This window comes from Perissodus microlepis, chromosome 3 (genome assembly GCF_051167445.1).
Source record: "Perissodus microlepis isolate ML-2025 ecotype Zambia chromosome 3, ASM5116744v1, whole genome shotgun sequence".
Classification (NCBI taxonomy): domain Eukaryota; kingdom Metazoa; phylum Chordata; class Actinopteri; order Cichliformes; family Cichlidae; genus Perissodus; species Perissodus microlepis.
In genome coordinates, this window is record NC_140463.1 from 44,394,069 (window position 1) to 44,411,261 (window position 17,193).

Here is a 17,193-nt window from a genome sequence, read left to right on the forward strand (position 1 = left end):
AGGGTTTTGAATTTGAAGAGTTTCTCAATAACAAAACAAATCAATGGAGGGACCCCTGTGGGAGGCTTTGGCCCTGCATTAGCTGCACTGCTAGAATAAGAAAGAACAAATCACTGCCACACAAGTCAGTGAATTTTAAAGTCTGACGTGATGATCAAAAATAAAGGGGAACAGTTTTAATTTGTATAAGAACAATGCATTTTTTTTAAACTTTTGATAGCAGTGAGTTTTCAGTAAGTAGTGAGCGAAAGGCAGATGGTAGGAATAAGGATGCAACGTGAGCACAAGCAGTTGTAAAGACACCTGACCCTGTCTGACTGCAAACTCTATAAGGCAGGGGTGTCAAACTCAATTGCACAGGGGGCCAAACCTCAAAGCACACTTTAGGTCACGGGCCAAACAAGATAAACATTTATTGAACACACTAAAACAATGTTTTTTAAACATAAATGTGAATACGGACAGGAATATAATTCCAGAATAAATAAAGCCACATGTAGACGGAGCTGGGGCATTGCTTCAGGAATGGAACTAATAAACTGTGCGGGCCATTCAGTGTCGTACTTTCCCTTGAGTGTCCCATTAGAATGCAGCTCCATCTGAATCTGCACAGGTGCGGTTTCCACGTCAACTGTAAATGGGTTGTGAAGCAGCTCAAAATTCTCATTTTGTGCCTCAAAGTCACCAAAGCGCCGTGCGAACTCAGTGCGCTCAGTTTATCAGCAAAGTGCGCATTTGGGAACACTGTTGCGCTGACTTGGTTCAACATTACTTGGCAACAAGGAAAGTGAGGCAAGTTGCACTGAACATTTGTGACAGCTTAACTTGAAATGCCTTCACCTTCATACATGCCATGTCCATGAACTGACAGATTTCCTTGCTGAGCTCAAAAACCCTATTGAGAATGTTTCCCCAACTCAGCCAACGGACCTCTGTATAATAAGGAATGTCGGCAAACTCTGAATCTGTTTCCCTCATAAAAGACTGAAATTGACGGTGATTTAAACCTTTAGTTCGGATAAAATTTACGGTTTGCGTCACGGTGATCATTACATGCTTCATTTTTAGGACTTTACCACACGGCGTTTCCTGGTGTATGACGCAGTGATATGCTGTTAACTCACCGGTACAGTTCTCCTGCATCTTTACTCACATCCTGCCGACTAGTCCACTTTTTTTCACCACACAACACTGGCGCTCCATCTGTTTTAAGTCCAACATGTTTGTCCCAGGGCAGTTTCATGTTGGTTACACTTTGACATACGTTTCTCCTCAGGCTCTCATTTGCCAAAATCTGCCTTTTGTCTGGACACAAGACATCGCACACCTTCATCATGCAGCTCACCAGAAACTCTCCCTCGGTAAATGGCCGGGCTGATTTGGCTATCTCCTCTGCTACAAAAAACTTGCTTTCACAACAGCTTCACTTTGTGATTTTGCTCTGGTGAAAAACGTCTGCTGAAATGTTAGATTCTTCTTTAGCTCTTCTACTTTCTGTAGTTTCTGCTCGGCATTTAGCTTTTTCAGCTTATCCTGATTTGTCTCGTAGTGCCGCCTTAAATTAAATTCCTTAATTACAGCCACATTAGCTCCACTAATAAGACACACGGGTTTACCGGCAATGTTTGTAAACATATATTCAGTCTCCCACCGGTGCTGAAAGGCTCTGTTTTCAGAATCAACTTTTCTCTTCGCCATTGTGAGGGGCTAGCTTAGCAATAACAGAAGTTTGACTTGATTGACGCGGGAATGTTCCCAGCTAGCCTAGCGTTCGTCAAGGAGGCTGCAGTGCTGCATTTTGGGATCTGTAGTTTGTGTGTTATTAGCGCCTCATATCACTGGGCCATGCATAACAATAATAATAAATCTATATAAAATGATCTTGCGGGCCAGATATAAATGTACGCCGGGCCAGATGTGGCCCGCAGGCCTTGAGTTTGACACATGTGCTATAAGGCATTGGCTTACCTGTGAGTGATGGTATGCTTTACACGCTTTAGTGCTCCCATGTAGCCCTCTGTCCTTCTGTTACCCTCTCATTTGTCTTTCGCCACCATCTTCTCCTGTTTTCCATACTGCTTAACACCACTCTCTTCTACCGTCTTTAGCATTTTACGACATTGTGTTCCCTCTAGCTAATCTACCCCTTTACCAAAGACTGAGTTGTAGACTTAACTGGCTGAAAAGATGGCTTATCTCTCAATTAATAGACAAATTCACCAAAACTAACAAGGAGTGTTTCCAACAAACGAAAAAAAAGAGCTTTTGATTTTCACCACAGGTGCTAGTATGATAAGGACGAGTTTACAGAGCATCTGAACTTAGTCAGGCATACTAAACATGTTTGCTATTCAGTACCAGCCACCTGAACTGGCAGTTCAAAACAATTCTGCTTTTGCTGAATCACTACTGTAAGTAGTAGCTGATCTGCCACCAAGTTAAATGCCTACATTAATTGTTGTTCTAACTCGTGACACCCATCCTAACCCTACAAAGGTTTTGATGTCATGTACACGTTGAAAGCTTGCAGTAATTTGTGGTTATGCTTGTAGTGTCCTGCCTCTGCCTAGCCAGGTTATTTGTTGGCGCCAAACAACTGGATACATTTGTATACTTTTTAAAAGCACGTCATTAGTGACTGTTACCCTCTTTGCCATATAAAATTGGAAATATATCAGTGCTATGTTCAAGGGATCATATTCAAAAATTTAGACTAAAATTCCAGGAAACAAGAAAGGAGAAAACCACAAATATAGTAGAATTCTGGCCACCCTTACTGTTGTTATTGACTCCGAAAACCTATAAAAAGAACCCTCTAAGGGACACACTAAATTCTATGTAAGTTTGAGCACATAATAGTCTATCTGGATCAAGTAGCTGTAAAGTTAATACTCAAGAAAAAGTGATGAAAATTACCTGAAAATTACCCTTCAACACTCTAAGTGTTTAAAATATATGTTCATCTTTAAAGTAGCCAGTCAACAGTGTTGCAGACCTGTCTGTTATTGAAAATCAGTCATTGGAGTCTCTAAGCTGAAAGTCATCAGCTACAAGATGTTTATGGCTGGATTTCTTGCCTCATCTTGTCTTTTCAAACATGTTGTGTGATTCTTTATAACAAGCACAGCACTTGGTTTGTCAAGAGGTTTGGCAGGAATGATGCAAACAAAGGACTCACGGACACAAAAATAAACTAAAAAACAACCTTTTATTTGGTGGAACACCAAAGTCCATAAACAAAGGAAAAAAAAAACTCAAAATAGCCACACTTCACACTCACTGACAGGAAAGCAGAACTGTAGATTAACACACACTCAAACAAAAGGAAAATGGGGCTATATATACATACACAGATGCACTGAGGGCTAATCAGGGAATTAGACACAGCTGTGGAACAAGGCCCAGGTGAAACTAATGAGGATAATGACACAAGGGAAATAAAGCTACATGCAAAACATAGGCGACAAATGACTACAAACTAAAACAGGAAATGAGTAAACAGGCAAAGTCAAACAACAATTGAATGATCAAGACAAAGGAAATTCTACAAGCAGTCTCTGCAATGATGTAAACTACAGAAAGATATGAAGATGGTAATGACAGTATTTCCTTTTTTGGATACAGAGCTGAACGCAAAACCAAGAGCAAACCTGTAAATAAATCAAATAAAAATAAAGCTTTTATTTTTTTATGCTGCTTTTCCTCTCTTGCACCTATCTCTCTCTTTTTCTAACACCTTAAGCAAGAGGAGTTTATGCCTTATTTGCTGCCAATTTTAGTATTATCATACCTAATTACCAGTACTAATCTGTGCTAATGGTGACATTATGAGGTGTACAGTACATGTGGCAGCGTGGTTAATGTTGAAGATAACCAAAGGAGGCTTAAGTTTAAGAATAACCCAGCATATCTGTGTTCTTGTTGAGCATTCAGTGCCGGTGTGTAGGTGTAGCATTTGACAGAAAGGAAGAGTGAGTGGATGAGATGGTGTGCCCGTGTGCGAGACAAAAAATAGGTTAGATTGGAGGGCGTTTGAAAGAGATACCATGAAAGACAATGAGGAATGACAGCAGCGGTCTGGACAAATTAGGCAGCCAAAAAAATCATGAACCACATCACAGAAGGCAAATTATACACACAAGCAAATGCAAAAACAGGCCAATGCAAATCAAAACCAAAATATGACACAATACACACAAAATAATTCAGCAATAATAATTCTGCTCAGTAAGTTAGAAGCTTGGGTAAAAATTCTGTGAAAAAAAAGAAATGAAATACAATATTCTGTACATCATATTAGTTAAGTTTAGCTGCAGTTTGGTAAAATCCATCAAACCCATCTAATCTAAGTCAGGCTACACAGCCCCCATTGAGCATCTAACATTAACTAGCTAAGCATTGCATCATGCTTGGTTAGACAGCTGAATAATTCTACTGGGTAAGTGAAGTACCCTTAACCAAAACCTTTCATGCTGTTTTTGCTGGGAACAAATTCTTTCTTGTTAATGATCCACTTGTTTCAAAGATCTTGGTCCTCTGCATGGAAAATCACCCAGACAATCTTCATCAAGTCTTCTTATAGCAGCCAAAACTGTACTAACTCTCCCCAGTTTCCTAGATATTGTTTTTTTTTTGTTTTGTTTTGTTTTGTTTTTTTTAAGTAATGCTACATAGACAGAAAACAGAAAATTGTGCACTTTTTAGAATGGCTTACAGTCAATAATGCACATATTTTGTGAAGACACCACCAGGGTAATGCTGGTTTGTTTTCTTCCTGGACATCTCTGGATTTGTTTATACTCTTTGCCTCATCTGATCTGGTCTGAAAAGGCCCATCTACTGTTGCAGGATAGACTCAGGGCCCAGAGGCAGTGCAGGAGTGTAGTTCCCTTTTGCACCAGTTATATTTTTTTAATCAAGTTACGGTACTGTTGTGTACCCCAACTTTAAATGACTTTGGGCCTGATTAATGAAAAAAGGGACCAGATTTAAACTTAAATTTAACTTTATGATGACTCCCAACAGTATTTATTTGTTCAGCACATGCAAACAGAACGCACACTAATCAGGTAATTGGCAGTCCTTCATATCCTGTTGCTATTGAGCCACACCTTGCTCATAACCCGCCAGGGGTGTTTCCACATTTTCCCAAACAAAACAATTAAAACATGTAAACATTCATATATTATACTTTATATAATTAAAAATATGACCCAAACACACCCATAAATCATGTATTTACAATTAAAACATAAAATCCTACAAATCCAATACATTTCTCCCGTTTGTTATTTATTCCTGCTGTCTCACTATTTATATCTTGTTCCAGCACAGTTGAAGTGGAGCACCCATGGTTTGGTTGTACATGTACAATGAGCACCTAAAATACCCAAGCAAGTGAGAACATCTGCTGGCGGAATCAAACCAAACCGGAACAATCTCCTTAACCTTGCAGCTTAGACAGCAGCAGAAATCAAGGATTGAAATGAAGACCAGCTTATTTTTTCTGTTTTATTGTCAGCAGTGTGGTAAACAGAGAGTGCGAACAGCGCACAAATGGAGAGAGCTCTGCTGATTCACAGTGTTACCTTGAGGAAGGCCTCTCACAAAGCTATGTACAGAGTGTTCAACAAATAAAAAGAAAACTAAAACTATGAAAGACAAGAACAATTTGCTTTGCCTTTAGCAATTAATCCATTATGAATGCATACACGGAGGCATAGACGCACAGTCTGAGCTCAAACAATAGAGCTGTATTTCATCAAAGACCATTGGAGACATTTGCATTGGAGCTGTAGGCAACGTTCGCTTTTTTTCTGTTTCTGGATATCCCCTGGAGCCTTTTTAATTTTTTCAATTTATTATGCATATTTACTCCATTTGTGAGGAATGGTTTTGTACAAGAAGAAACAGTTGTATGGTTTATGGAATGAACCAGAGTTCAGGAGTTTAAACACCAGTGATGAGAGTACAATACACTCTTTAAGTTGTGGGTCCACACCTCAGTACTAGCAGACATCGATGAAATAGATGAAAGCAGGCATTGGGCCGGTGGCTCTTCCTGTTTCCCTTAGCAAAACCTTTTCTCTGACCTAAAATTGTTGTTACCGGGTCATGTGCAGGAGATACTAAAGCAGCTTCTTTTCCACTAATACTAGTTCCACACTGCAGTTCATGAAAAAGTCATGTACTTCAAGCTTTAAGCCATTTCCCCGTGCTCTTGAGATTCCCCGGCAGCGACTATAACTAATACTTGAAACTACCTGAAGCAATTAAAATACATTTGCTGGCTTTCAGTATTAACAGCCATGACAACACAGACTATGCTGTTGAAACTGCAGTTTGTTTTTTGAGTCACATGTGTTTAAATCATAGTCTGGCTCCAAATGCACAATCATAACCTTTCAACCATTTGCTTTTCTTTTAGGTGGTGTACAAGAACAACGACTTTAAGCTGGAGCTGTCACGGCTGGCCATCGAGCGTGACCCGAAAATCACCCTGAATGGTGACCTGGTGTTCCGCTGTGAAGATGTAGCAGCCCTGGATCCTGTAACTTTTGAGACCCCCGAGTCCTACATCTCTCTGCCAAAGTGGAACACCAAGAAGACGGGCTCTATCTCTTTTGACTTCCGGACCACAGAGCCCAGCGGCCTTCTGTTATTCAGCCACGGACGGCCTCAGGGGCCTAAAGAGCAGAAGCCTGGTAGGGAGCTGAAGACTGATTACTTTGCCATGGAGCTTCTGGATGGGTATTTGTACCTGCTGATTGATATGGGCTCTGGAAAAACAAAGCTCAAGGCCAGCAACAAGAAGGTCAACGATGGGGAATGGTGCCATGTGGATTTCCAAAGAGAAGGAAGGAAAGGTGAGGAGTGCTTTAAAACTGGGTTAGTCACTTTTTTATGTTGCATGCTATTTAAGTGCATGTGAATGGCTCACTGGATTAGGAAGACAGAAATATAGACTCTGCACGGAAAAGGGGACAGAACTGACTTTGTCATAGTCAAATACTGTTTTGTCCTTCATGCCAATTCAATCATGTTGGAAGCAGAGTAGTGATTACATATACTAACAGTATATCTATTTTTAAAAACTGTGTGATGTCTTTAAATTCCTCTGCCTTCTGGGGGTGCAAACAGATCTGTATGCTTGAGTGGGCATTGTCTGATGAATGATCTGTAGGTGGGAAAGAACCTTGGACATTATATCTCCCTCAATTGTTGCCTTATAATGAGGAAGCGTGTGAATGAGTGCATGCATACGTGTGTGTGTGAGTGTGTATGCACGCATGGGATCTCACTGCTGCTCCTCCTGTAATTGGCTTTTAATAGAAAATTAAGATGGAGTCGTTAATCACCGAAAGAGAGAGGGCCTTTTGTTTCACCCACTCCCTGCTGCATTCTGCTTCCCTTCTCCTCCATTTAGCCTATTATAGACACATTAGACACACACACGCATATGGATGCACACTCTACTGTCATCTATTCTTCCTGTGTCGTGTATGTCCTTCTGTCTCCGTCTGTCCCTGTTCTGTTTCCCTAAATTAGCCACCTACTGCCCCTCCCACTATTCCGCTCACTCACATTTACGTATATAGACTATACACATTTTCAGTCCTGACCATCTGAATCACTTTAGTCAAGCACTAAATACAAGATGCATGCTCAGTCATGCACAGATAAGCTAGACCTATATTCATTCATGTAGCTGCGGTTAGGGTGATGTATCCAGGTGCCAGTAACATCAGATTAAAAAGTTAACATCTTGCTGCTTGTTTCTTCTTTCTTTCTGTATTTTAGGATCAATCTCAGTCAACAGCCGCAGCATGCCCTTCAGCTCCCCAGAGGGCAGTGAAATCCTGGACCTGGACACTGATATGTACTTGGGCGGGCTGCCCGAATCTAAGTCAGATCTCATCCTGCCGCCAGAAGTTTGGACAGCGCTCCTTAACTACGGCTACGTAGGCTGCGTCCGTGACCTATTCATCGATGGCAAGAGCCGCGATGTCCGCCGGCTGGCTGAGATCCAGAGTGCCCTGGGTGTCAGCAGTTTCTGCACCCGTGAGCTACAGAAACGCTGCAGCAGTGCCCCCTGTGGCAACGGAGGTCTTTGCAAAGAGGGCTGGAACCGGTACATTTGTGATTGCACTGGCACCGGATACCTTGGTACCAACTGTGAGATAGGTAAGAAGGGCCAAGAGTGAAGCTTCTTTGACCACTTAAGGATTAATTATAGAATCTGAATTCATTGTATATAATTGAATACTGACTATGCTAAATATAATTGTTTTGGCCACACTCCAGAAAAGAAATGCAATGCTTTTTTATCGCATTAAAAGCAGGACAAACATATACACACAAGCAAAGATATTCCTTTATATAAGGCCCCATGCACTGCAGTAAGAATGAAAAGGAAATCATGAGAGTCCCAACACCAAACAATGAAAAGTTTCTGTTAAGTTAATGTGCTGACACATACGACAACATTCTTCCTTGTATTGTAACCAACAAGGAGCTGTGTGTGCACCAAACGCCACCTGAGACTTGCTTGCATTCAGCCCACTGGCTGAAGTGCTGGGATGTTGGCAGGAGCGCGACAGAGCAGCCAGGCCTCCCGCCGCCATCTGTGTCAGTCACACACACACGAGTGGCCTTTACACCACAGCGAGGCAGGGTGAGCTCGTCAAACAGCACCACGTCCTTCTGATTCATCCCAATTAGGTGCAGACACCTCAGCCTGCGGTTTGTCTTAGCTTATCTGAGGGGGTGAGTGAGCCATGACGGAATGGAATTTTGAGGGACAAGGAGGGTAATGAGGGAAGGAGAAATTGGATTCAAGTCAGGACAGTCAGGGTATAGGATGAAATATCCTTATTTTGAAGGGTGATAATTTTAACAATTTACTATTTGGTTCCTCGGATGACAAGTGGGGTTTAAGTGATGTTCTTCTGCCATCTTGTGGATTTTTGTATTATTGCAGGCATGTGTCGCAGGCACACTTCTGTAATACCCAGCTAGATACACACCTGTGTATATAAACTGAGTTCACAGATTAGCTGAATGACAGGAGAATCGGTGATATTGATTTGACAAGGACAGGGCCCTGCAGGTTGTAGTGATGGTGATTATGAAATAATGAATGGTCTCTTTTAGCTGTTCACTGATTTGATAAAATAATGCAGCAGCATCACATTTTTATACAAGTGGGACTTTTGTCAAAGTACACACAGTGTGTTGTGTAGGATTTGCGAATCTGATGTGCTCTCTTGAAATAGCAGCATTTTAAGCGATTGCTGGCCTGTAGGAGGGATTTTTCTGCATCTTTTAACAACGTGTTTTTGTACACTCTAAAATCTAAATGCTTGAAGCACCCTGTGAAAGTGACTCATGTTAGCCTGTGGTGACACATATCGACCCACGCTCCAAGATAAGAGCACTCCTCTGGAACTGTCAATCTCCAACAGCGGTCTATTTATGGCAGCAGCGATGTTAGAGAAAGTAACCACGCTTCAATGTAGTGTGAACATGAAGAACGTGTTACAGCACGGACTGAGTTTTGTTTTTCTAAGCTTGGCAAGCATCTGATGTTTTTGTTAAGTCCTTTTTTGTGGTTTCCTGTTCTTCTTGTATTAATACACTACACTTTAAAATTGTCAGCATTTTCTTGAAATGTGGGTTCTTGTAAACAAATGTAAACATAATTATGAGATAATTATATATCCATCCATAAGGCGTTCCTAAGCCTTAGATCTAATTTAAGTAAATGTTATACATATTTAACAAATCCATTGTAAATGATAAGGTGTGCTAAAAGTGTACACACAGAAAAAGACATTCAGAGGATGTGCGCATTGATTATTTCTATGAAATTGTTAAATTTGAATGTCTGAGATGTGTAACAAGATTTATATCCCCTTTTGGTTTGGTGTGACGTTTTCAGACATACATGGCTTTGATCTTGATTCATGCCGAATTTTCCCTTGATCCTATGCTGTTGATATGGTGTCCAAATACACGTCTTGTCTAAATCCTGTTTGAATTAGAGCTGTCGTCTTTGGAGAAAGCGGGACGTGAGTGATTGAAAGATTTTTCAACTGTAATTAAGCTTACATGGATTATCATAGCTACTTTAAACTTAGCTGTGATACCGGCCCGACCTTTGTTCGGGAGACATCGTTCTCTCGATTGTTCCTGCTTTACTCGTTGCTTACTTCATCCTCTTCATCTCCCCTTTGCAGAGGCAACAGTGCTGAGTTACGACGGCAGCATGTACCTGAAGATCATCATGCCGGTCACCATGCACACGGAGGCCGAAGACGTGGCGCTGCGCTTCATGTCTCAGCGAGCGTACGGCCTGCTCATGGCCACCACCTCCAAGGAGTCAGCGGACACCCTGCGACTGGAGCTGGACGGAGGCCGCGTCAAGCTCACCGTTAACCTCGGTAGGCCCCCGTGATTCATTGTGGATGTCCCCGCTAACCTTTCCCTTGCCTCCTTCCCTGTCTCCTCACACTCACTTTGTATTTCAGCATTGTATGCCTTTGTACTCAGAATAATGGTTTGACATTTTGAGTTTCACAGCATGATTTTTTTTTTTTAAACATTGTCAGGTAGTTGGCTGGGAAAAAGTTTCTGAACGTGTCCCTCTGTTACATCAGTAGGTTCTGGCCGTTACCTAATGTTTTTAACTGCCAACAGTGTTCAAGAGCTATTTATGTGAGAAAACTGAGGAACAAAGAGAAACTTATCCCTTACCAACTGCTAACTGTGAGAAAATGAGACAAAGTCAAAATGTAAAGCTAGCTCCAGAACGCAGTCATTGCAGCCTCTGTAGGGAGACACCCTGCAGTAACTTCTCTTCAATATGCTTTGACCCCTGCCCTCACTTCCTCTGCATTCATCCCCTTCTTCTTGTACTCTGTGAAGCCCCATGGCTCCTCATCCTGGTAAAAAAGCTCCATCTCTAACAATATCACTGCCTTGACCCTGAGCCCTTGAAGGTTGCTCTTAAAGCTTCAGGGTGGACTTGCCTCTGTCTTGCGCTTCCTAATGGTTCTTCCGTTATACCGGAGCTCTACCAAAGCTTCCCTGGTGCTGCGAGTAGGCAGGAGTCTTTTTCATAGGCCCATATGCTGAATGGGAGGTTTGAGGATGTGAAGCAGCCTGAGTGTTAATAGGAGAAGCTCCATGATTTTGTAAGCTAGATGGAATCTTAGGAAGGGGATATGAATCCCCTCTAATAATGCTTCCTATTGACTTATTAAAATTTCATTGCAATGAATACCATTGCTCTGGGGAAGATGGTATGACCTTCCAGCTCTAGATACTTTAAATCTGTCCTGACCCTTTGAAGGACCACACTGTCAGCAGTGAACCAGGAGGAGCATGACAGAGGTGCACTCTGGAATATTAGAGTTTAAGCCACCTTAGAATCAGAATCAGAATCAGAATCAGAATCAGAATCAGAAAGGGTTTTATTGCCAAATGTTGAGCAGGTTTACAACATTAGGAAATTGCTGCGAGAAATTGCTTAGAGACATGAATGGGGGCAGTGGGATAAATGAAGGAGGCCATTCCCCTCTCTTTCCTCTTTCTATCTTCTTTCTCCTTCACACTCTCACTTTTTTCCATCAGTCATAAAACCCCTCCTGGCCAGGACACAAAAGATGGAACTTTTCATCCCTTCAATGGCCTGTATGTCTGCGGCCCTCGGATCAAACAGTCAGAGACCAGCTCACAGCTGTAGCTGTCGGGGCATACACAGCTGAACTTAATGTACCTAGGGCCACATCTTAACCTCTCAGCTAAGCCCCCACACTTAAAGCTAATCCTCAATAGACTTTCTATACCAGCCCCTTTTCCTCCCTTTCTTACCGGCTTTTAAATGAAACTCAGCTTAGCTATGCTAATGATTTCCACAGCTCTTTTGCAAGAAAATTAATTAACAACTAAAGTGAAACAAGTCTGAAACTCAGAAGGGAATCCTTCTGATCTGTTAAGGCCTTAATCCTTGTTAAGATAATTAAAATCCTGGTAATTAATCACTAGGAACTGCTATAATTGGGCAGATGTAGTCCTAATGATATCTTTAATGATAGAGAGTGACGGTAACATGTTCAGCCTGCGATGTGTAGGCCAGATGATGGCTGGCATGTTTTACCTAATGCCATAAATATTGTATTTATTGATTATTGAATGAGTAATTCATGATTAGACCTCCTCTACAAAATGCTTTACACTGTTTACAATCATGAATGTTGCTTTTGTCCTGAATTAAATGTATTCGGAAAACATCAATCGATGCTCGTGGCCCATAAAAGCATTTTAATATCATTGTGTTTGTATGACCTCCAAATCTCTACAGAGTGATACTGGTTCCTGGCTGTTTGTGTCCACTATTCTGTAGCGGTTGACAGCTCGAGACCACAACCCAGCCACTCTGCCACATGCACACGTAGATCATAACATATCAGTGTGTGACAGGTAGAGTGTACTAGTTCCTGTCAAAGAAATTCCTAGCTCCATTTAGAGTCGAGTCAAAGGTCCGTTTACGCTGAAGAGTCACATTAAGTTTCTTGGGCATTTACGGACACTTTGCATGATTTTAACTGAGCTTTTCTGTGCTTTAAGCCACAAGATCATATTTTTAAACACAGCTTTTAAAATGATAAAACACTTTTTATGGCATTTTCCTCACACCACTTGTAGCAAGTAGCACAAAATATATACAAGCCTATTTCAGTTTCTGTGCACAAGGCATGAGGTGGCTGGGATGTGCAGATCACCTTTTCTTGTCAGTTACTGTCAGGTTTATCGAACCCAAAGTGCTGTAGAAGGCAAGTGAATCTCAAATTACCAGGAAAGGCAGCTGACGTTACAGTTGCGTGGTGCGACGTCTGCTGTAATGGTGGTATTGCAGCGTTTATGTCCACAGTGTGAGGAGAATGGATCAGTTAGATAGTACTGAAACCATTTTTTCATACCGCGTGAAAATAACCAGCACATTTAGACCATTTCTAACTAGTTTTCTAAAGGATGTTTTTTTATTATTATTATTATGAGGGGAAAAAAATCACAATAAGCAGTGGAAGAGATAAAAAGGCCATTAAGAGATTGTGCTTAATAGGAACCAAGTGACTCCAAGCACAGAATTTACTTTAGTTTTCCTTATAATCACAAAGTAGTCTTATTAGGTATTCAGTGTCAGCAGTAGACCACTTTGTATAGTTTATTTTCATATTTGTAATACATAGATCTTATTTTGCAAGTCTGCCTTCTACTGTGCTTTGGGAGGATTGGGTGGAGCAAGGCGAAGGAAGGTTGATGGGATTGATGAAGGGAAAGGGTGATCCTGACTCAGAGCCTGTCCCCGGATGGTGGCCCCAGAGCAAAGTTTGGTTGTCTGCAGAATGTACCTTGAAGGATGTAAAAATGTCTTTTTTTCTCTTTTATCCAATCTCTTCTTTCTATCCTTTTTCCTCCTTTTCTTTTTATTTGATCTCACCATTTCGCTCTCTCTCCCGCCAGATTGTATCAGGATAGACTGTAGCCTCAGTAAGTGGTTCTATCCATTTTTCTGACTAAAATGTATCTGTCTTTTTCATCCTGACTCTGTGCCGTGGCGCTTTCTGCTCTCTTCTGTCCACATGATTTGTTTCCCTCCGCTCATTACCCGTGTCTCCCATATCTTCTTAGTTTTGAAAACACAACTGTTAATTTTTTCCCGTCATTCAGCTTTTTTCTCCCGCCTCTATTGTATGTCTGTCCCTTTTTTTTTTAAATTACCTGATCTGTGTTTTTCTTATTTCCTTTTGTCACTTTAATTTCCCCTTTTCTGACATAGATTTAATTAATGTTTCACTTGCGTAATTATCAGAATTTTCCATCCCACAACATTTCTCATTTGTCTACCACTCTCAGCTATGAAATTATTTCATTGCCTTCCCCCTGCTTATTCCCCATTCTAGTCATTTTCCTGTCAACCTTTTCCACAAACACATTCAGAAAAGGGCAACTTGACACTCCCCTGTTGGATGTCCCTATTTTCTATTATGCGACGCTGAGTTTCGGCTCCACATGGCTGCACACACAGGTGTTGCTTGTTTTCTTTGTGGGGGGGAAAAAAAACCATAGTTTTGCCCCCCCCCTTCAAAGCTAATTGCTTATCCACTGAGAGATGGCACCACCTGGTGTGTGCTTGTTTTCCGAGCAAGCTAATGTTTTTCTGCCTCATGCTGACAAAATGATAGCAAACTGTTATTTCTATCACGGTCACTGACAATTGAACAACTAGCCCACAGGTAAGTGCTGCCAGCAGTGGTGACAAAGTAGAGAAAACCTCTTGTTTGCCACAATGATTGCATGTCTGTGGGTGTGTTTCTCAGTTTCGATGAAGTATTTGTGAAGGGGGAAAGGTTGGGACCTGACTTTGATCTGTGTCTAACAACAACAGCTGAGAAGGTACCAATTAATAAATCACTTTTGTATTCTTTCCTGCCTCATGTATGTTTAGAGAATTAGGCATTAATTAATTTTCTACTTCGTTATTGAAGCCAGATTAATCACATTTGTTGTTACAGTATATCATTCACATCACTGCACCTAAAAGCTATTCATATAAAACTACAATGCAAAAACCTCATAAGCTTCCATCGGGCTTCGAAGTGGCCTTAGTGTATGTCGAATTGTGTCCCTAAATATGTGGAAGAGACACCAGAAGAGGAAACATTTCAATTATGCTTAAAAGAGCACAATGCCCTGGATTAACCACTAGATGTCAGACTAACACAAGGAATCCTCCGCTGTTTAGCTCGATTAAAGACTGACATACGTTTTTAACCATCCGTTTTGTTCCAACATAGCGTTCAAACATTTCACTGTGAACCTGTTTAAAACTGAACAACTTCTGTACTGAAAACTGTGGCATCAGAGGTTCTGTGTTCAGGAGGTTCTGTATGCTTTATTGTTAAAGCTCAAAAGAAGCTGTTGAGTTTAAATATTGATTTTCTTACGCATTCTTTCTACTTAAGCAGTAATTTGTTGCAGACTTGGAATTCAGTGGTTTTGCAGGGAATATTTTATTTAACCTTTCTTTGTTTCTTTGCATGACTGATCTTGTCCAGTAATTTCCTTTTTTATGGGTAGGATGTCTCTCGGTCACACAACAGTGTGTGTGAGAGTTTCCAGTATATACAGTAAGTGTAACTGGACGAGAGCGAGGGACTGTGTTTGTATCTGTGTGTGTGTGAGAGAGAGAGAAAGAGAGAGAGAGAGAGAGCAAGCGCAAAAGCAGTGAGGGAACAAATCAGGCAGAACTACAGACAACAATTTATTCAGTACCATGACATCTCCTGGTCGATATCGCCTCCCGAGTCCTACAAAAGCTTAAGCCTTGAATTTTAGTAAGAAAATCAGGATTACCGAAGTGTCTGCTGGTTGGTCTACAAAGAAAGTAGCCAGCAGAACAAAGATTTTGCAGGCTGAGCATTCATTTTAAATTGTAACCATAACGAAGATTCATGTATCCTCTCCTGGACACTCTGGACAGGCCATCCGTCATGGGGCTAACACATACAGTAGAGACAGACAACCATTCACAGCCATATTATAGTGGCTAATTATTCTATCCCCGTTCGTGTCTTTGGAATGTGGGATTAAGAGTATCTGGGGAGAACCTGCACAGACACAGAGAGAACATGGAAAATCTACAAAGAAAGGCTCCAGCCTTGATTCCCACTCAGGACCTTCTTACTGTGACACTGAAACAGTGCTAACCACCACACCACCATGCAGTTAATTATGACATTAAGATATATATTCACAAATCTTTGGTAGTACCCACAAATAATGCATTTATTGGACTGCACTGTTATTGACCCGCTTTTATGTCTGGACTTTGGGCTGCCTAGTTTTGAAAGATCGGCTTTGTGTTTTCTTAGCTCAGTTGACTTAATGTGTCTAGATATGATACAGAGCATAGCTGTAGCCCTCAGCTCTGTCCAGGTCAGGGTGTCAGGCTGATGATATCGGTTTGGAGGGTGGCCTTTCAGCCTCCAGCAGCACCTTCTCTTAGCGAGAGATGAGATGCGATTTGGCATGACATATGGCCAGCATGTGGGGTGTGAGAACTCCGTCTGCTAATGCCATAGCCTTTGCCCCATCCATCTGAAAGTGCTCACTTCAGCGTAGACTGAAACGCCCAGTGTGTAGGAGATATTACAAATAACTGTTCATTATGCAGGACTGAAAAATACAGGTTGTAGAAATCATCACAAGACTAAATGGACCTTTTAAGCTTTGTAACAAATTCATTCAATAGTTATGCACATTTGTCATTTTCCAAAAGAACATTTCAAAATAATCAAAAAGTAGCTTTAGAAGAGTTAGCAATGAAATATTGGTCAGAATGGAGAGTTGGTTAAAAAGCTGCAGTTTTATCTTAATATGCACACTTTATCCTCTCGAACATGACATTTATTTTAATGGGAAACACTTCCCCATTTCACTGCTAGCATGCTGTCACCATACTGATACGGTAGTGAGGTCAGTGCATGTACAAGTAATTTCTCAGACTTGAGAGTTCAGCCTACATGCTGTCGTGAACACTGTTTTTTGTACTCTTAGATCTGTATGCTGTGAAGTAGATCTTCCTTAACATTGTAATCTCAGCAGCCAATCAGGAGACAGCTGGCTTAAAGGGCTTTAAAGGGTGAATAACTAAAATGGCTCATGGTTGAACTGAGGTGCCGCACCAAGGCTCAATATGAGATAAAGAATGATCTCTTCTGACTGTAGCGTGCAAAGCCACTCTAGCAGAATCCAAGAATAGTAATATGGAGCTGGAAATAAGGTTAATAAGTCCACTCTCATGTGAAACCTTTTCTTTTATCACTCGAGCCCCACTTTGTGTCTTGGGGAAACATAACATTTGCCATCTGTTAACACAGCCCAAGCCCAACGTATTTTTTTAAGCAACCCCCCCCCCACAAAAAAAAAAAAAAATGTCATTCTCAAGGTAATACTTAACTGAAATGGACCTTGTATGGTTTTGACCTTGGACATTACATTTTCTTTTGCATTCTTTCTGCCATGACACACCTTTATGTAATGTTTTCCTTATAAAGAAGCATGAGACACATGCGCAGTTGATGAATCCAATAGTAATTCTATGTGCTCGCTTATTTTTGTGCAGCA

The 17,193-nt window shown here is 41.2% G+C and overlaps 1 protein-coding gene across 7 annotated transcripts in view; it reads left to right on the forward strand.

The window, feature by feature from the left end:
• The window catches only part of nrxn2b (neurexin 2b), a 687,330-nt gene that overhangs the window by 325,817 nt on the left and 344,320 nt on the right, over positions 1-17,193 (forward strand). For 6 of the 7 annotated variants that reach the window (XM_084924606.1, XM_084924605.1, XM_084924600.1 and 3 more), the window contains 4 exons: positions 6,428-6,866; positions 7,801-8,184; positions 10,239-10,442; positions 13,528-13,554. In XM_084924606.1, the coding sequence (XP_084780732.1) occupies positions 6,428-6,866; positions 7,801-8,184; positions 10,239-10,442; positions 13,528-13,554 (1,054 nt within the window). The remainder of the gene's footprint in view (positions 1-6,427; positions 6,867-7,800; positions 8,185-10,238; positions 10,443-13,527; positions 13,555-17,193) is intronic. The other variant, XM_084924602.1, reaches the window with a different exon arrangement.